Raw genomic sequence first — 21,847 nt, forward strand, 5'->3', positions numbered from 1 at the left:
AGTTGGAGCTCATTCTCACCTAAGTAATTGGCAAATGTGATTTTTAGCTTTGATCCAATATTATCCAATATTATGCTGGCGGAAGAGTGGCGCCATTGCCACGTGGTCGGAGTCACGGCACCGTCGGCCAGCGGTGTACGTGGGATAGCAGTAGCTAGCAGAGTGTGTGGGAGCACACGGAGCAGCGGGGTAGCTGCAGAGTGTGCGGGGCACACGGATCTTCGTAATAATATCCAATATTATGAAGATATCTTCATAATAATATCCAATATTATGAAGATACCCTCTGCAGTGTTGGTTTGATCTGGAACTGTTTTTGTCGTCGTTTTGTTCCCTTGCCCAAGTTAGCATTTAGTGTTGAAAAATTGTCAGGAATTTACTTATGCTATTTGTACGTATATACTTTTTATTTTTTACTTACTTATTTACGTTTTAGCTACTTGCTTACCATTGCTCTACTTTGTACTCCTTTCATGTTGTGTATTGTTTGTTGTTGTAACTTGCTGACTCGCCCCTACTGGACATCTGTAAAAAAGCGATTCATAGATCATCGGATTCCTCCAGGATAAATAAACATTATGATTATGATCATTTCATTGTGATTTCTGAGCGAACAGACTCGCTTATGTACGGTATGTGCGAGAAAAAGTCGTTGAAATAACTGCATCTTTGTGTTAATAATTTTTTCACCGATTCAAAGATTCCTTAATTGCAATAACTGTACTCTCTCAAATGGCGTATGTATTGCATCATATTTTATACCGCAGGTTTCAATAAATTATTTTTAAAAAGCTAGGCAGCGTTGCATGCAGCATGCAGCTGGTAAAGCACAGCACGTGCGTGCTTTTCCAATGCCGATTCACTTTTCTTTTGTTTCTGCAGTCGCCTTGGTGTAGGCGAGGCCCTTGTAGACACCCTCCATTGGGATGTCGAAGGTGGTGCCGTTCAATAAGGACATGCGCACCGTACCCTTGTACGGGAGATCGATTTCTGCACGACCGATGGTTATGTCGATCACCGTGGTTTTGCCTGCAGGAACCGTGACGTCGAATGAGAGGAGCTCGGTTTTCGATTCTGAATTCTCCACACTGCGCGTACTCTCGGTGCCAACGGTGAAACTAAAGCCACTTTCAACCTCTACGACATCCGGAATGCCGGCTTTGACGCTGATGCTCACGGTTGCCTCCAGCTTGTTTGAGATCGACCAGGAGGAGGTTTTGGTCAAGGTCTTGGAGGATTCTATTTTATAGGTTTGGTCGACAGAACCCTTATTCTTGTAACTGATTGATTTGATCTCTTCCATCTGGACTTGTGGAAGCTGCTTGCGCAGTGTAGGGTATGTCACGTTAATCAATTCTGAACGTTTCACTGAATTGATGAACACGAAGCCCATGCAGTCGATGTCTGAACTGGCTTTGCCCTGAATTCCAAGGCAGATCCCAGAGCCGATGTCGACTGGGTACTCGGTCTTTAGGCCCCAGTCTGTCATCTTCACGAAGAAATCCCTGCCTTTGCTTGTCCTGAACTTAAAGGCGCCCATGCGTGTGCCAGCCCCATTCCCCCACAGTGAGAGGGATGAAAAGAGCTCCCCAGGCTGGAACACAAACTCTTTCTGAGATCCCGAGGGATTGCCATACTGTGCAGACCTTCCATCCGTCAGCCAGGCCTTCACGCACTTGATCTGCCACCCTCCGACCCACACCCAGATTTTTTCCAGCGTTGCTCCATTGTTCCTCCCATCAAAGTTGAAGTCTGTTCCTCCTTGTCCTCCACAGGTGCGTATGGCCAATGGATAAGGCATTTCTCCTTCCTGCACATTACAAGATACAGATTTGGTAAAATTATGAAAGGAATTTCAAATATTGTGATATTCACAGTTTTGACATACAATACCACATTTTATTGACACATTTATAATAGTTATGCACTTCAAAATGTTCATGTCGACTCAGAAATTATCGACAATACAATAACAACTTCACAATTGCGAACAAACGTGAAAAAGCAGTATAACATCAACATGTTGGGCAATTACAAAAAACACACATATTGTATCAGATTATTAACTAGCAATAGCTAGATTATAGATAAAGACAATGAAAGAACAGCAGACAATGACAAGGTTTGATTCTTGACAAGTATGACTGAGGTTAAGAGAGCCTTGTTTGCAAGAGAAATACAGCTCCTCTGGAATAAACTTTGATACAACACAGTACAGCAAACGCTTTCCTAGCGGTTTTGATGTTTTTGGTCAATTTTATTAACCGATTCTGCCCCTGTGGCTCAACCATTCGCAGACCACGTGGTGTTCCCAGCCTCCAGTGGGGAGGCAGTGAGGTTCAGCTGCTCACGAATTTTTACTTCCTGTAGTGTACAGTACTGTACACGGATACGTATACAGTATTGTACACTACATATTGTTTTCATTCTATTTACTTTAACACGTAGGCTTCCCCCCTATCTCCGGTTGTAGCCAACATTTTCATGGAGAAATTTGAGACTGACGCCATCCAGACTGCCACTCTACGCCCGACCTTATGGAAGAGGTACATAGATGACACTTTTGTCATCTGTTCAAATGGCCGTCCTGCTCTAGACCAATTTCTCGACCACATTAATTCCATACACCCAGCCATCACATTCACCATGGAAGTCGAAAAAGATGGCAAGCTACCCTTTTGGATGTCCTAATTAAAAGGAGACCTGATGGTTCAATGAGCTACTCTGTCTACAGGAAAGCCACCCATACGGATGCTTACCTAAAACCGGATTCCCACCACCATCCATCCCAGAAGAATTCCCTCATCAAGACGCTATACCATAGAGCCCAATGCATATCCGACCAGGAACACATTGCCAGTGAACTCAAACACGTACGCCAAGCTCTTAAGGCTAATGGTTACTCCGACTACACAATCCGCAAAGCCATCACTCCAACCATCAAGAAGGATCCCGTTGAGGAGCCTTTCAAGACCATCACCTTACCCTACATTGCTGGGGTCACAAAAAAGATCTCCAAAATCCTGATTAAACACAAGATCCAGGTCCAATTCAACACAGTACATAAAATCCGTGATCTGGTCCCGTCTGTTAAAGATGTGGTTCCAGACATACAGTACCCTGTCGTCTACAAACTAAGTTGCCTCTGTGGTAGCAGTTACATTGGAGAAACCAAACGACATGTCTCAGACCGCATCCGTGAACATAAAGCAGACTTGAAACACGGTAGGACAAACACCTCAGCCGTGGCAGATCACTGTTACAATTCAGTGGGCTCACATGATATTGACTTCTCCAAGACAGAGGTTCTCTGCAAGCTATCTGGCTACCATGAGAGATTCGTTCATGAGGCTATCCACATATACAAACACAGAGACAATTTCAACCGAGAAGATGGATTCTGGCTTAGCAATCATTGGAAGGACGTAATACACCATTTCGGATCTTAACTGATTGTGTTCACGTTTACGGTGACTTTCAGACCGCGTTCCACTCACTGGCATTGTATTCTCCGCAGGGAATGGATTCTTTGCTCCGCTGCATTGACATATTTTGTTGCTTCCTCTTAGTATCTTTCACACGACGGTCAACGGTACAGTGTATAATAGCAAATAGTTTAAAAATGTATATGCTTAATACAATGTACAAAGTAATATATAGTACCGTAATTGTATAGTGAATATACAGCAGTGTGATATACATTAGGGTGGGTAGAATAATACATAGTGTAATATTACAATGGATAAGGTTTAGGGTGGTTTATAGCAATACAGTATATAATTTAACGTTAGGTTTGTCTATGGCAGTATATAGTACGGTGTATGCCCGTGTGATGTAAGAGAATAAAATTTAGATGGAAGCATATTATATTTTTTACGACTTTATAATTGTAATGTATTACTTACTGTTAGTAACTCAGCTTATTGTAGAGTATATCTAGTATAATGATGATACTATGTAGTTTATACTTCAGTTGTTTATGTGGTGGTTTTAGTTACTGCAGCTACATACTATTAACACTTCTTCCCTTTATTAATGCTATCCCTATCCCCTCCCTGTGATGCTGCTAATCCTGCATCATGCACGGGCAAAGTAGCACTAATCACATACCTGCATTTCCCATATCCCCTCCCTTGGATGCTGCTAATCCTGCATAATGCACGGACACAAGTAGTACTAATCACATACCTGCATTTCCCATAAATATGCTAAATTCCTCTTGATATGCAAATTCTTTTGTCAAGGCGCCCCCTTCCCCCCCCCTTCCAACCCAGCTTATATATGCTCAAAGCACGTGTGCTGTTTCATTCAGACGCTGTTGCCTCGACAGACCTGGTTTCACCTCAGGACGGCTGCTTGCGTTGTGGCCGAAACGTCGTGAGAATTATTTTATTATGTTTTATTTTTATTATTGTATTACTTCCCTTCTACGTGACTTTACCGAAAGAACCAAGAAGACGTAGGCTTTCACGACCAATATCATTCTTAATACAGGTTTTTTTAGTTAGATCACTTAAATATATAAATGTGTCGTCAAACCCGCCACCACCCGACACAGCCAATTAGTAAGGTTTGTCACGTAAACAAACATGCTATTGGTTACTAGGACAGCGCACCGGTGTGTTGGAGAGCAAGCCCAACACACCGTATGCTGTACTAGTGTAATAAAGGACTCTTTAGACAATGTAGGTCTCCGTTTGTCCTTTATTGTGTTCTTGTCTCGCACCCCGCGATGTCCCCGGTCGGACTCGCACCTCTTCTGTCGTGCGCCCCGCACACCCGTCATGTGCTCCGCACCCTCTGCAGCTACACCGCTGCCCGTGTGCCCTGCACACTCTGCAGCCACCCCGCTGCTCCGTGTGCCCCGCACACTCTGCAGCCACCCCGCTGCTCCGTGTAGCCCCGCACACTCTGCAGCCACTCTGCTGCTCCGTGTGCCCCGCACACTCTGCAGCCACCCTGCTGCTCCGTGTGCTCCCGCACACTCTGCTAGCTACTGCTACCCCACGTACACCGCTGGCCGACGGTGCCGTGACTCCGACCACGTGGCAATGGCGCCACTCTTCCGCCAGCACCCAGCGTGGCTCTCCCCTATTTCCACTCTCTCACGACTCCCGATCCCTTCCGGCTCTCACCCTATATCCTCCTTCTCACGTGACCCTGACTCCTCCTTCTCACGTGACCCTGACTCAGCCCCCACTCACCCCGTCGACCAGGCTCCGCCTCCCCAATACTCCGGCCCATGTGAGTGGTATGGAGGCAGCGCCCACCCTGTCCTTGCTCGCATTACATGACCCCCCCCCCCCCTTATGAAAAACCCAGCTGTCCCCGGCTGTAACAGAACAAAATAATGCGATCAACAACATAACAATCAGGTATGACAAGACAAACGGAGATTATAACAACAACAATTAATGAAAGGGAAGGGACTTAGAACGATTGCAGGTCGCTGGCCCGTCCCGAACGGGGGGCGGCCCCCGCACAGACTGTGACCGCGACAGGGTTTTAGTAGCGGCGGGATCGGAACCGCCCGCCGCTGTTTGAGGCTTGTCAAGTCCAGCGTCCCGTTCCCCAGAGAGACCCGTCGCCGGGGTCTCCTGCAAGTGCGTCCGCGGCGGGGTTGGAGGGGCAGCGGGGTCAAGTGTCCCCGTCGCCGTGGTAGGTCCACCCGGAGCAGGAATCACTGTGTCCGGCTGGGTCACGGCCGGTCCGTCTGTAGAAGGCACGACAGGCGCACTTGCAGGTTGAACAGGCAAAGTCAGTGGCGCATCAGACGCAACAGACACCGGCAAGGCAACATTAGGAGATGACGCATCCTTCCGCGGGGCCACGTAGGGTTTCAATCGAGACGTATGAACGTACCAGCGCCACGATCCGAACCGAACACGTGCGGACTGCGGACTAGGAACCTCAATAAGCACAACTAGCCGCTGCCACGGTTTGTGCAACTTAGGGGAGGTCCCCACCCGCACCTGTGGGCAGTGCAGCCAGGCCATGTCCACCACTCGCCAGGGGGACTCACAATTTGAGTGCCGAGTGCAACGTTCGTTCCGGCCTGGGTCTTGGCCGTAGCCAACCGTGCCCCCGCCCGCGCCTCTGCCACGCGACGAACAGTGTCCCGAACATACTCCGGGAGAGGCTTAACAGGGCCCTTCGCCCCTGTACCCAGCTGCACTTCCACCGGCGGCACATTTTCGCGGCCGTACATTAAAAAGAAAGGTGAGTACCCCGTCGACGCATGAGGCGTCATCCGGTATGTGGAGAGCACCCCAGGGATATGCAAATCCCAATCAGCCTGCTTTTCGCTAACCGTGTGACAGAGCATGGCCGACAGGGTCCGATTCAGCCGTCCACCATCCCATCCATTTGCGGGTGGTTGGAAGACGTCCGAACCTTCTTGGTCCCCAGTGCAGCACACACTTCGGCCTATAATTTGGAAGAAAAATTTCGCCCTTGGTCCGTGAGCAACCTTTCCGGCGCCCCTTTGTCCATTACATATCCGAACAGGAACGCGACCGTGATAGACGCCGCTGACTGGTCGGGTAAGGGCCAGGCCATCGCCCAGCGGGAAAGATGTTCCACCCCGACCAACAAAAATGTATTCCCCCGAGCGGACGGCGGAAAGGGCCCCAAAATATCCAACGCCACCAACTCGTTAATCCGAGACACCTGTATGGACTCCACTGGTGGAACATATGGGTGTTTAGGCGGCTTCCGCCGGGCACAGTCAGAGCACGCCCGAATGTGCCCGACGACATCAGTCGTCATGCCGTGCCAGAAATAGTCCCGCTTCAACGTCAACAAGGTTTTCTGCACCCCGAGATGTAATAACGTCTCGGAGTAGAGAGTCCGAACCAACTCGTACCGTAATGACGACGGCACCACCAGACGCCAGCGATCGTGCAACCCTTCCCTCCACATCAGCAACCCATCCCGGAGAGCGGCTCCCGGCGTCCCATCGGACAGCGGTCCACCTGTCTCCTTCGCAACCCGACCCCACAAGGCCCTCAGCGTATCATTGAGCAATTGCTCACGAACCCATACCGAACGCGGCAAGTTCAAAACCCCATCAGCTGGTCCCGGGCACACGGGAGCCTCAGGCACCTCGACAGCGGACATAACAGGCCGAGGGGGTTGCGGAACCCGCGTACACCTATTCGTGCCCGAAGCGCAAGTGCAAGGGGACCCCTGCGGCAATCTGGAGAGTGCGTCCGCGTTCGCGTGACGTGACCCCTTACGATACTGAATTTCGAACAAAAATTCCTGCAGGGTTTTCAACCATCGTGCCAATTGGCCAGACAGTTGGTCAACTCTCAGGGCATATTGCAAAGCCGCATGGTCCGTGCGCACAATAAACGTACGGCCGTACAGATAGGGCCGATATTGGCGAAGAAAATGTACAATAGCTAAAAGTTCGCGGCGAGTAACGCAGTAGCGGGTCTCCGCCGGAGACAACACGTGGCTACCGTAAGCTACCAGACGTTCGACGCCGTCCTTAGACTGGGACAGAACGGCCCCAATCCCGGTGTCACTAGCGTCAGTATCCAGAATAAAAGGCCAAGTAAAATCTGGATAGTCCAACGTCGGTGCCGACGCCAAACGATCGCGCAGGCCTTGAAACGCCACCTCTTCCGTCGGTCCCCAGCTGAACCTCCGGCCCTTTGCCGTAAGGAGGTGCAACGGCCTAGCGATCGTGGCAAAGTTTGGAATGAACCTGCGGTAATATGAAGCGAACCCAACGAACCGACGCATGTCCCCCACTGTGGCCGGAGTCGGCCAGTTTCGGACGTACGCCATCTTCTCCGGGTCCGTGGCCACCCCGTCCGAACTGACTATGTGGCCCAAATAGCGCACGGATCTTTGCAACAGGTGACACTTTTTGGGCTTACATTTCAAATTGGCGGAACGCATTCTAGCAAACACCGCGTCCAATCTCCGCAGATGTTCCTCCAACGTGCGGCTCAAGACGATAACATCGTCTAAATATTTCAAACACGTCTCCCACTGCAGACTCGTTAACACGAGCTCCATCAGCCGCTGGAACGTCACGAGGGCGGCGTTCAAGCCCATGGGAAGACAATGTAACTGAAATAATCCCTGCGGCGTCCGGAAAGCCGTCTTTTCCCTCGAGGACTCGTCCAGGGGAAGTTGCCAGAATCCCAATGAGAGATCAAGAGTAGAAAATAAATTCGCCCTAGACAAGGCATCGAGGGAATCATCCATATGCGGCAGGGGGTACGCGTCCGCAACCGACACCTTATTTAATTTGCGAAAATCTACACAAAACCGCAACTTCCCATCCTTTTTCTTCATAAGGACCACCGGGGCGCCTCACGGACTGTTGGACGGGGAAATAATGTCAGCGGCCAGCATCTCCTCCACTGCGCCGCGAATATGATCCCGCTCCGGCGGACTCAACCGATGCGGGTTCATCCAAATCGGAGCGGCATCCCCCGTATCAATATGGTGGGAAAGCAAGGAGGTGCGACCCAAATCAAAATCGTCCGAACTAAAGATGTCGGAATACCTTCCCAACAGTGCGCGAAGCGCGGACCGTTGGTCCCGAGTTAAGGACGCATTTTCTCGGCACAACTCGGCAATCCATCAATCATCCTGTGACGTGGAGGCTGATACCCCCCTACAAGGCCCCGGCGGTCCCCATCGTCATGGCTCGTGAAAGCAGTCGTAGCATGAGCCAAAACCTTTCCGGCTGGTACAACAACATTATCCGCGCTCCCATTCAACACTTGTAAAAACGGAGGTTGACCCGGCCGGACAATCGTCTGTGCCCCGACCAGCGTCAAGCAACCCGTTATAGCAGTGGACGGCAATAACAAAACACCCGCCGCACCCTCGATTCCAGGCACCGGTTTCCGATACCGCAGCGGAATAAGCATCTGCGAGCCAGGTGGAATATCAACCGATACCTCGGACAGCGCCTGCACCTGGCGGTCAGGAGCGGACTGGCCCCAGGGTGACGGCAAGAAAGACATTTTCAGACCCCCTGGCAATTCGATACAATTATGATCCACCCTTATTTGAATGGGCATCTTTGCCAGGAAATCGGTCCCCAACAAACAGGGCACCGCGAGGGACCTGGAAATCAACACCGTCCCTGAAGCCGAAACGCCCCCAACCGATATACTGGCGTCCACCTGACCCACAATGCCCATACTACCCCCGTTCGCCGCTATGCAAGAGTCGTAAACTGGTCGCACCCGTCCCGGCGGAATGGACAAGAGATGGAATATCACATCGGAGATAATGGTCGCGGACGCACCTGAGTCCACCAAAATGCGCACGTCGAGCCTTTGGATCGAACCCGGCACGGTCGACGACCCAGTAGCGGCCGCAACCACTCTCCGTGCCAATTTCCGCCACTGCGTCAGTGAGCGACGCGGATCAATGAACGCCCCCCCCGTTATTAATGGCACCCGGCCCGCGTAGCGATGGTGATGCATGAGATGACAGGTCTTGCCGGGTGTCTGATGCATACCGACTTGCCTGTCGTGGGTGATCTTGCCGCATCGCGTCCGTGCCCGGGGCCTCCTGCTGGAGCGGCTGCCGAATGCGAGCCCAACACTCTCTGGCGAAGTGCCCCCGACGGCCGCAGTGGAAGCACAACAAGTCGGCTCGTCGTGCAGAACTCCCTCTGTCTTGGCGCTCCCGCGACGACGGCACCGAGCGCAACCCCGCTCCCCCTCGAGCAGGCCACTGGGTCGATGCTGCCGTCAGCTCCTCAGGCCCCCTCTCGTCCCGTACGTAAACGGCCTTGGACGGGTCCCACCCTGTGGCACCGCCTTCGACGGTGGGGCTCCCCGTCCAAACCGCCACCTGCTTCCACCGGCGAAGGTTGAATTGGGCATCCAGGCACTTAGCCGCCATCCGGGACGTCAGCTTGTCGTGGCTGCACACTGGCATGGGGATGCCCAAATCCCTGGACAACTCCAACATTTTACCCAATATCAAGGGCTCCAGCAAGTCGGGCTCCGTGTCCGGATATGCGGCCATAGCCAGTTCCAACACAGCGCCCCGGAAAGCCACCAGCGATTCTTCAGGTGCCCGTTGCCGCTGCACGAACCTGCGATGTGCATCGTCCGGGGGCTCATAAGCCTCCGCCATTTCTTCGAACACCCCCTTTAGCGTCGTCTTCTTCGCGGCCTTGATGGAGCGGAAGAACCTGACGGACTCGTCGTCAAGGAGCGTTGGCAAGACCTCCAAGGCTTCCGCATCCGTCCACTTGGCGGATCGAACCGCCGCTTGAAAACGGCAGGCGAATGCGCTCCAATCCCTGCCGATGGAGAACTTCTTCACCGTCGTCAGACGATGGCTGCGGGTCCCCACGTCGCCGTCTCCCGCCGATGGTGGTCCACGCGGCGGCGACAAGATGGCGTCCCTCTGCGATGGGGTCAAAATGGCGGCTTCCCTCAGTGGAGGCAGCAAGATGGTGGCTTCCCGCCGTTCGTCCCCGACCACGCCCAAGATGGCGGCTTCGTGCCGCGTGTTGGAGAGGGCGGGAAGCGTCGGCAAAGGCCCCAATGGCGGACGGCTCGGCCCCACTCGTAGGCTCCCCGCTTGGCCTCCCCGGACTCGTCGTCGTCGTCACCAGGGCGCATAACTGCGTCAAAACAGCCCTCAGTGGATCAAGTTGGGCCGCCACGTGTCGCCATCCCTCCTCGGCGCCCTCCGACGCAGACGGTCCAGCCGCTCCGGTAACATCTTGCACTCCCGGCGCGTCGCCCATCCCTGCGTCGCCTCCGCCTTCCATCGTCGGGAGCGCCACCGCCGGAGGAAGATGGTCGTCGTCTTCAGAAGATGGTGTAGGTATGTTCTTTTTCTTGAGATGTTTCGACATCCCGTTCCACTTCTAACTGCAATGTAATAAAGGATTCTTTAGGCGATGTAGGTCTCCGTTTGTCCTTTATTGGGTTCTTGTCTCGCACCCCGCGATGTCCCCGGTCGGACTCGCACCTCTTCTGTCGTGCGCCCCGCACACCGTCGTGTGCTCCGCACACTCTGCAGCCACACCGGTGCCCGTGTGCCCCGCACACTCTGCAGCCACCCCGCTCCTCCGTGTGCCCAGCACACTCTGCAGCCACCCTGCTGCTCCATGTGGCCCCGCACACTCTGCAACCATGCTGCTGCTCCGTGTGCCCCGCACACTCTGCAGCCATCCCGCTGCTCCGTGTGCTCTCGCACACTCTGCTAGCTACTGCTACCCCACGTACACCGCTGGCCGACGGTGCCGTGACTCCGACCACGTGGCAATGGCGCCACTCTTCCGCCAGCACCCAGCGTGGCTCTCCCCTATTTCCACTCTCTCACGACTCCCGATCCCTTCCGGCTCTCACCCTATATCCTCCTTCTCACGTGACCCTGACTCCTCCTTCTCACGTGACTCTGACTCCGCCCCCACTCACCCCGACGACCAGTCTCTGCCTCCCCAATACTCCGGCCCGTGTGAGTGGTGCGGAGGCAGCGCCCACCCTGTCCTTGCTCACATTACACTAGTAACGAAGTGGCATGTTATGTTTTCGTCAAACACCTTACTTATTGGCCGTGTCGGGTGGTGGCGGGTTTAAGACATTTATATATTTACGCGATCTAACCACAAAAACCTGTATTATGGATATATATATATATATATACTCTATGAGATATATTTCAAACTAGAAAATATTAATCCTATTTTACATTCAAAATACTTCACGTTTAATGTTTGGGTTGATGTAGGGTGTACATGAAACATAATGAGGGAGAGTCGTATTACAAACTGTGAACCAATCCATAGTTTTCCTATTTGGCTTTGAGTTTGTGAATCGCGTGTTTACCCATTGCAGCTCTTTTAGATGGCGTGATCTAGTCAATGAACCTATCACTCCACCGAAAACAGGGTCCTTCAATGCTTGAGGGAAGCTCACTTCAAATTAAAACCTAAAAAATGCTTCCAACAAAACAAGTACAGTACAGCACGCATCAGTACAATAAAGCAAACCCTTTCTATCCGTGAGGGTTAGAATCTTGATAATGTTCGCAAATGCAGAAACCTTCCATTGGAAAAAGGGGTTATGTTCCTGGTATGAGTGAACATAGGTTGAAGATGGTAAATGTTTGATAACAATGACTGCAATAAATAAATTATAAAGAACAATTTTCTTTTTTTAATTACCTTTGATGATGCTTTGACGACGATTGAGGTGGTGGTGATTGTGAGAAATTCAGGAACGATGACTCATCGGGAGATAATGCACTTATCATTTTAGCACTTTCGGGAGCGCTTGTCATTACACTTTCCCTTATTGTGTTCGCGTTCTTTTTAATTGATATCACGAATGACTCATTTCTACCAAAATGTATAAACGAGTCGCCTGTAAGTATGTGTAAAGTAAAATGGCACAATAGCAAGTTCAGAGCTGGATTACCGCGAGTCTGACGACGTGAGCACCCGAGGGGGGGCGTGCCTAATATTTTCAGTTTCGAATGTAACATTCTGCACACATCTCCCTGGTGTCGGTGGTCCGGCACGTACACTCACGAATACTGGAGGCTGGTCGGTCGCAAATAGGAGATTAGTCTACATTTAGTAACTCGTGATTATGCAAAACTTGCAAATCCAGAACTACAAGCTTCCAGCATCACCGGACAATGCAGCCAACAACCACGCCGCCAGAAAAAAGTCTGTCATGCACAAATCTCGCGGTATAGTGAGTAGTCCGTCACGTGCTATACTCGCATTTTCGGGAGTAGTTCATCACATTCTAGACTCACGTTATAGCGAGTATTACGTCACGCGTTAGACTCGCGTTATAGTGAGCAGTCCGTCACGTACTAGACTCGCGTTATAGCGAGTAGTCCATCGTGCTCTAAACTCGCATTGTCGCGAGTAATCCATCACAAGCTCGACTCGCGTTAGTGGCGTGGGTGTTGTAAGCGTTGTTCGGTGATGTTGGGAGCTGGTATACTGTAGTGCTGTAGTACTTTTACTGCAGAGATCGCAATCGGGTACCCGATACCCGTATCCTACCCGATATCCGGCTACCCGTACCTGGCCCGGTACGGGTACGGGTAGGCCGTGAGTCACTGGTGAGTAACCGTTTGTCACTCATTTCGGGTAGGGTACGGATAGGGTACGGGTACCCGTACCCGGCCTGGTACGGGTACGGGTACCCATTTGCGACCCTGGTGCGGCCGGGTACGGGTACGGTTAAGGAATCAAAACCCGTTTGCGACCTCTGTCCTACTGTAGTAGTGATGCGCACTGTGAAACACGGCACTCCTTCCTCTCCCTCAGTCTTTGTTCCAGCATCTTTGTGTGAATAGCGTCATCTCACTCCCTTATCTTGTTTAACTCGTCATACCTCTTCTCACACACTTTATATTTTAATGAATGACTGTCACACATATCATATTTAAAGACATACCATATAAAAATAACACGTTTATAAAGAAACATGTTAAACAGTCTACTCTCATATACAAACAATTATAAAATTACTGGCTTGAACAACCACGTATTATTCCTCATGTAAAATTTACTGCCACTTAAGGGGATTTAACTCATGTGGCCAGAGCTGTCCCTAGTGTATGGCGAATTCGGGGGACCATCCCCGGGCCCCGCGCTTTTGGGGGGGGGTGCGCGCTTCAACATTACGGTCTCTGATGTAATACTTCCAGCTTGGTTTGAAGGCATCGGATAGTCCCACGTAGTCGGATTTGCAACGGCCCCCACACGCCCCCCCTCGCCCATGAACAGGGGTAGGTAGTGACAGGGGTAGATAGTGACCTAGGTAGGTAGTGTTTTCAACGATGAATTCGTAAAACACACGAGTCTATGATAAGGGAGGGCGATTGTTTAGTTTATGCTTTCCAGTAGTCAGAAATCGGGTGATATGAGGATGGACATTTAGATGAAATGGGCACACCCACATTTTCCCCAACCAATTAGGGAATAACAGAATCAATGTTTTAGCTTGAATACTAGCAAATAGTGAAAGTTACAATTACATACGTTACAAAGGAAAATATCCCCTGTCTAGCCCTTAACAAACGTTTGGGGAAAGTGCTGTTAGCGGGCACCCATGAAGGTCAGCATGGCACACAAGGTGGGTTTCTAGCACCATCCCCGTCTGGCCGCCTTTGTCTCACTAGTGGCGATGTTTAGACACTGCACCAGGTACTCATTTGTGAGAGAGTCGACCTAAACAAACTTTATAAACACACAAGCACATATATTAAGTTTACGAGATCGAGTTGCACTTTTTTGTGCATGGATTAGCTGTTCCTGACACTTAAAGAGTATGCAGATAGCCACGTGTGGTGGTTGTGTTTTAGGCGAGATATGCAGCACCAAGGATACTGTGGATGGTTGGGCCAAGGGTGGAATTCACATTGTCCTTTAACATAAGTTGGAAACACCCCTTCAAAAATTATTTTCGGCCTGGTCTCTACGAGATACATGCGCAACAGAACTGACCCTTGTGATATGCTGTACAGCGCTCCTGCTTCCTTGATCAAGTTTTGCACTTCAGGCCACTGTGCATGTGTAGTGGTTCAACTTAGAGGCAGTAATTATTTGAGGAACTTAATTTATTATTCTCACAATCTTCCTTCACATACCCTACAGTCGCTTAGGCTACACACACCCTAGCCTATACACAACACGAGCCGTCTAACACCGATGGCGCTGACAAATACAGTCAACAACTATATAACAGCGCAATATCAAGCGACGATGACAGCGACGACTAAGAGGAGAATGGTGATAATGACGACGATAGACTTGAGCAGAACAATGATGGACTTGAGCAGCACGACAGGGATCCCACTTACAATCAACAGCCCTGAGCTCTCGTTCAGGGCCCCTCTTTTATGCTCCCAGTGTGGCCTTGCTCCGCCCTGGCCACGCCCCTTTCTAGAAACTACCAGCGGGTTCCCGGGGCTTCCCCTATGTGCCCCTTCTGTGACCTTTCCCCCAGATATCCCCCTCCCGTCTATACTGCCGCCTCCTGGCGTAAGTACTATCATACACCGCAGTTACACTCTTTGCGGAAAGTTGTGTCGCTCAAACGCTGGTCTTGTTAGTCACAAGCGAACTAACAGGAATCAAACACAACAACCACATAATATGACGAAGGATTAATGACTCTGGATGCAAGAGAGATGATGATCAAGTTTTGCTTATGTTGTATATGTTGGGTATGAAAATTTTGATATGTTGTATGCGTGCGTGGGTGAAATTATTATGTTGTATATGTGGGTTATGAATATTCATTGAAAATAATAGTAATCAAATGAAATTTGGCCAAATGTGTAATTATCCGGAAATATGTTAATTTTATGTAATTATGCACATTTAATTATGCCAATTCGAGAGGTAATTGTAGTAATTATGCGAGTGGGTGTAATTATGATGATGCAAGTCGTTATGATAACCAGACCCCGCCTCGGTGACGAGGGTGGGTTATCGATCGGAATAAGGCAATTAATCTTATGCAGTTATGCAGGTGTGGTGTAAGTATGCAAGATTAACTTAGATTAACTCGGCATCGTTGTCTAGGTTCGTCTCATTCTCGCTTATTTTTTTTAGGTCCCCGGTTCACCCCGTCATCGCTTTAACATTTACTGAGTACGTGTTAGTGTGTTTATTAAGGTCACCAAGTTCAGATCTCAACGCAGAAGCAGATCTTATGCATAAATTTCAGGAAAGAATCACACAACCACTTCTGTATTAATCAATTTATTACTAATTCAACCTCAACTATGATATAGTATGCGAACTCTCAATCTCGGAACGTCAATACGGCATCAATACAGTATCATCAACGATTGTCTGATTTCACTTTGACAACGGCACATAGATCCCGCATAACGCGATGGTTGTTAGTGAGAGAGAGAGTCGTTAAAACATGCAAATACTATGCTAAGAAAACCTTAACGTTAATGAATGAAAGATACTTGAAAGATTATACGGCGATAAAAAAAACACAATCAAAACAGTTATTATTCTTAAAGGCACCAATCTCAACAGATACATCGGCAGGTTATCTGACAACAGAATGGCTCGGAGTAAGGGCCTGCGACGGCGCTCCTTTTCCGAAGATCGTTATCTTATCAAGTTTACTAATTGGGGACCAGATCACCTGTTAAGGATCTGGTGGGCCACCACTCCCCACGTGAGCGTTGCTCGGCGGAAGGAGGTGCCAAGAATCAATTCGTATTGATGGATCTGTTGGGAATTTATGCGATTAAGAGTACAGCCCACTAAATATTAAAGATAAAATTACGAATACTCTTATAAACGACGGATGGCCATCACTCGTTCTCGTTGTGCCCTCACAGCCACGGATGGCTTATGGGTTCGAGTGGGTTTGAGTGGTGAGAGTTGTCTTCAATAGTCAGTGTTCGGAGTCGGTTCTTTATGTCAAACAGACGCCTGGTGGTCGTGTGGTGAGGGGGCGGTGCGCGTCATACGTATTAGTCGCTCCTCTGTCACCGCGGTGAATTGGTTGGATGCCTGTTGATACGCTGTCGTAGTTCGGAACCCGGTCGGTAGGTGGCGCCCACAGCTCGCTCGCAGCGCGCAGTGTTGGGTCGTCACCTCGTCGCCAAACCGCGACGCTGGCGGCCAGCAGAGGGACCTCCGACTCGGCAGAGGTTGGCCGAGTTGAGCTGTCAAGCGGGTCTTGCCCGCCTGCAGAGGAGACGGGGAGCCGCTTGAGTCGAGCCCCGAGAGCCGGCTGAACTCGGCTGAGTCCCAGAAGCTGAAGAGTCGAGCCGACCCGTTGGTCGCAGCTCGCCCTTGAGTCGACCCTCTCGGTCGAGCTGGTTATGAGCCGAGCCGACCCGCTGGTCGCTCGCTCCTGAGTCGACCCGTTGGTCGCACTCGTGATGAGTTGACTCTCCTGGTCGAACTGATTTCCAATGCTCAGGGTCCTTTCTTTTATGCCGAAAAATCCCTTTGGGTCCTGCCCACAAGGCGGGGTTTTCTTTTGATTTACTGTGTCAGGATCTGTCCGTGTGTAGGTGTGTTCATGTGTGTGTCCGTACGTCCGTGTCCTTGTGTGCATCACCCACGGTATTTTCCGTTGTCATACTCCCTCCATAAAATCCATGAGCAAACAATCAGATGTTACAAATTGCCTCGAAATCGTCTCTCTGTCTGGGTGCAATATTATCTCTTGTCTGGCCTTCTTCATGAACCAAAACACAGACGTTACAAATCGTCTCACAGGCGCCTCTGTCCGTGTTGCACGACCTGGAGGGAGGGGCACACTCCCTCCGATCCTCACAGCACACAAAGACATGGTTAAAAAGTTTTAAATTAACATTTGTCCCTTACCATTTCCCAGTTATGATTCTGTATGTAACCTCAGGTGTGTCGTTTCCCATCGTGGTGCTTGACCCAAGTGGAGGTGCCTCCCCGAGCACATACACACTCACATCCCGCGCTGCGGGGATACAAAGACGGCCGGGATCTCCCTTTCTCTCCGACCCTGGGTTTAACATCGCTCTTTTATTATGTATTTTATTTCGACCTGGTGGTGATTTATCCCGCTATCCTGGCTTTTCATAAGTTTTACTTTTGTCTTTTCATGCATAGGCTTATTATTATTAATTTATTTCCGATATCTTAGGTTAAGGGGTAAGTTTCTTGATCCTAGGAATTCGTATTCCTTGGTGTCTGCATGGTTATATAAGTGGAATATAGTTTACGGTGAATAGCGTTAACATTGATGTTATGTACGATATTATGTATTGTGATGTCTTTAACTTAACTTGTTGGTCGGCTTTACTGACATGAAGTTGCATTTCATAGCCTCGCAGTCTTTGCCTCACTCTGTCTCTGCTCGCCGTTGTTGTTGCTGTCCAGCTGACGCCGTTAACTCAAGGCCTCATTAATTTCCGTCACTCCTTGTAGGTGAGGGCGGTTGAACCTTGGAGTCAGTTCTGGTTTTTGTCTGCTTGCTTTTTCTGATGTCCCCTGACCCCGGGAGTTATTATTCCTACTTTTATGGCCTGTCGAAGCCCGACTCGCCGTTGCTGGCTGGTGGGTCGCTGGGTTGGTGTGTGGTGTGTTCCTGTTTTTTTTGCTTACGTTTGCAGTTCGCCGTGCTCTTAATTTCCTTCTCTCTTCAACCTTATATCGACTATTCGCTCCTGTCTGGGTGTGATTCAATTTTGACTTAGGAAGGTTCTGATTGTCATATGCTTTGGGTCGAGTTGTATATTAAAGTATGGAAATAACATTTCATATTGACTTAATGATGGTGATGGTTCAGTAGGCGTAACTTGTGGCCTGGTTTAATTGGAGTGGGTGTGAATATCAATAACTTTAACCTATCCTGTTGTTAAATTCCGACTTTAACGTTACTTTAATAGCAATACAGAATAATTGAGCTTTTCGTCTTAACTAGGCGAACACGAACTTTTGGTGACCCCCGCAGCCTCGCCGTTCAGCTGAGCCTGCAGCCTTGAGAAAGGCACAACACCCTTATTCTCGTCTCACTGTGGTCATCCAACCTTCTGCTCTGGGAGTGTTATTCTTAATTTCAGGTCAAAGGCCCCCTCACGTTCAGACGCGCAGGTTGTTAATCAGCTCCCTCCCCTGTATACACAACCTTGAGCTGACCCACTTCGTTTGACCACTCACCCTGGATTTATCTATCCTTGAGGCAAGGTTGCAAATTCTGTCATCCCAGCCCTCCTCCAGTTCATCACTTAACAACACCTGGTGTTTTGCAGTTTGCTGCGCTTTGGGGTGTTTTCATTCATTATATATCAAGTAAAAAGATAATATATAAAAATATCAAGTTTGGAAGAAGGGTTAGGATACAACACTTAGAACACTGCAGGGAAGACAATTGGATGATCACCCTCCACTTATGCACCTCGCTCAAAAGCAGAATGGGGAGTAAGAGCTGCTAAATTCTCCCCTCCTCCGATTCAAAATGCATGGCCTCTCCTAACACCATCCCCATCTTTGGGTTTATACACACCAGGTTTGTGGTTATTTATTTATTTATCCTTGTCCCTTATCCCTTCCGGTTTCCTCAGTCATTCGGTTGCATCGGTGATGTGCACGGTAATAAAAAAAAATCATGACATTCCTGGTGCCCGTGATTTGTGTTTGGCACGTAGCTTCTGGTCGTTGGTAAACCAAGTCCTAGATCATACGTTTATGAAGGCGGAAGTCAGAAAGAAGTTCAGGGGATTAACGTCGATCAATTCAAATATCAGAAACAAGCAACATGTGCTGCATGAAGACTAAAAAACCATGCATTTATAAGGTACCATGAAAGAGATCAACATAACTAAACTGGATCGAGAGAAGGTTTAAATGACCATAACATCCTGCTATATACGAAAGCCAGGATCCCCTTTGTTTGATCGTTCTCCCTCTGCAAGGAACATCTTGGCGAGGCTGGTTCAATCTGGCGGGAACCGGACACAAATCGCCTCTATACGGCCTAACTTACAATGGCTTTCCGTTGGGTAGGGGCACCAGCCAAGGCTATCTCCTCTCGCCGCTGATATTCAAAGGGCTATCGAACCCTCTATTGAGAGCACTTGCCCGCTCCCGCGGGCAAGTGCACTTGCCCGCTCCCGCGGGCAAGTGCGAGACGTCAGGCAGCGACGTGCCGCGGAGTGACTGAGGGGAGCAGAACGCAAGCTGTCCATAACGAAGAATAAAGAGACGGAGACACAGTCGCTTGTCGTCGACTTGTTTTATTACAGATGTAACAGAATGCCTTCTGGACATGCCCAGATATTGTAGAATTCTTCGAGGATATAACTGATTATTTTAATCTGATCTGGGGCACAAACCTGAGCCCCTTAATGGACTCAGCTCTGCGGGGGCTTGAAACCAAGAGGACTATCGGGATACCAACATGCCTTCCTCCAAACCTTCTATATTGTGGAAAGACCATACGGGTGAATTGGAAAATCATGAACCCCCTCTTGGGGACTTTGGTACAGAATTCTCCTTGCTTTGGCGGGAATGGAACACCTTGGTCCGGAGATGAAAGGCAAATAACTGGTGTATGTGGTCCCCATTTTTACTGAATCCAGCGTGAATAACTAGAACAATAGGGGATGGGGCGCGGGGATGAACTCCCGACGCTGAAACATTGTAGCAGGCACCGTTGCTCCTAGGGGAAAACAAGAATGATAACCCCAGACATTGTGTTTATGTTACTTTGTTTCCTGTCTAGTTTGGTTATATTATTCCCCCCCCCTCTTCCTTTTCCCCTTCCCGGTTAATCTGCTGCTCCTGATCGTTGCCTCTACTTGTGGTAGGGCAGCGAGCCCAAGGGCCTTCAGACGCCCCCCCATTTGAGGGTTTATTTTTCCGGGTTCGAAAACATGTTCGTAATTTGTATCTCTCTCTGTGATGTCTGTGTTCTGGGCTCTTGATTACAAAAATAAATCATGCATTCGATAAATAAATCGTGGACGATTGACCCAAGACATCAGAGTAGTGTTTTCCTTTTTCATGTGATGCATCATAAGTGTCAGTGCAGTGCGGATAGAGAAGAGAGAGATAGAGACAGGAAGAGAGCAAAGTGAGAGAGGAAGCACGGGTATTGTGCAATCGACGTCATTTTCAGACAAACGAGATCAATGGATTTGTCAGTAAAGTTTTATTGAACATTTAAACCAACGTAAAATTGTAACTTAAATTCACATCTTTATATTCTAGGCGTTGCTTTCTGCTGATGCTGTTGCTCGTTGTTTTTTTCCCATTGATTTTGAGACAGTGCGTTACAGACCGAATTTGTAATTACAAGAAACACAAAAATTAGATATCAGCATCTTGTTTGCCAAAATTACACCAGGCAGGCAGGATCTCAAGGGATGCCAGCTCAGAGGCCCTTACCTGCGAGTCACCTGTCCACCTCACAGACCACGTGAATTGTAAATAGCGAGGCCAGTAAGGAGTAACCCACACACTCACCTTATGGTTCTCTTCCCAGAGCATGATCTTATATCCCCAGAACGCTGTCATTTATACCACTGGTGCACGGGTCACGTGACCCAGCAACAGCCGAAATTTATTGATCGCTTCGCGTCACTCACGTCAGAATAGTTTATGTAAATATAGGTAAGCATATCATACATACATTATTAATATTGAATCTATCACACATATACATTTTTCAAACTTGAACCTCTATTTTTTATGATGACGAGGTGTAGTGAATCAGTGAGTGCTGTATTTCTATCAAACAAGGTTCTTCCAACGTTATGGAATAACCTTGTTTCCTCGCCAAACATCGTAAACCTTCCCTTAAAAATATTCTGAAGCAGAAGGTTAGTGGCGCTAGATACATCAGCCACATTTGGAAATGTTTTTTGTAACATTGATCCTGACTCACCGTGTAGCAATATTTTAATGTCAATGTAAAATGTAATTTAGGTAAGTTATTATCTTGGTGTGGTCTGGAACAGTTGTTGTACATATCCGGGAACGGTCTGGGACTGTTCTTGTTGTTGTCTTGGTGTGGGATTGTTGTTGCTGTTGTCTTGGAGTGGTTTAGGACTGTTGTTGTTGTCTTGGTGTGAATCTGTTGTACTTGTCTTGGAGTGGTCTGGGACTGTTGTTGTCTTGTTTGGGACTGTTGTTATTCTTGTCATGGTGTAGTCTGGGACTCTTGCTGTTGTTGTTGTTTTTGTTATTTAGCTGTTTTGCCCCAGGCTTGCATGTGTTGTAAAAAAAATTGGCAGGAATGTATGTTCTTGCGCTATTTGTACATCTTTACAGGCATATCTCACTTAATGAGCATCCTATCTCTGATAATTCGCAATAACGAGCGATTTGAATATAGATTAATTTCGTCCAAAACGA

General features: G+C 49.0%; 1 protein-coding gene across 1 annotated transcript; it reads right to left on the reverse strand.

Annotated features, from left to right (window-relative positions):
- Nucleotides 1-730: 730 nt before the first annotated feature.
- Nucleotides 731-20,969, reverse strand: LOC144947447 (aerolysin-like protein). The gene is made up of 2 exons (XM_078876688.1): nt 20,957-20,969; nt 731-1,810 (listed from the first exon to the last, which is right to left on the reverse strand). The coding sequence occupies exon 2, from the start codon at nt 1,799-1,801 to the stop codon at nt 860-862; it is 942 nt and encodes a 313-aa protein (XP_078732814.1). The 5' UTR covers nt 1,802-1,810; nt 20,957-20,969; the 3' UTR covers nt 731-859.
- Nucleotides 20,970-21,847: the final 878 nt, after the last annotated feature.

This window comes from Lampetra fluviatilis, chromosome 45 (assembly GCF_964198595.1).
Source record: "Lampetra fluviatilis chromosome 45, kcLamFluv1.1, whole genome shotgun sequence".
NCBI lineage: Eukaryota > Metazoa > Chordata > Hyperoartia > Petromyzontiformes > Petromyzontidae > Lampetra > Lampetra fluviatilis.

Coding starts and splice junctions, on each gene's coding strand:
- LOC144947447 (XM_078876688.1), bottom strand. CDS start 1,801: ATGCCTTATCCATTGGCCATACGCACCTGTGGAGGACAAGGAGGAACA.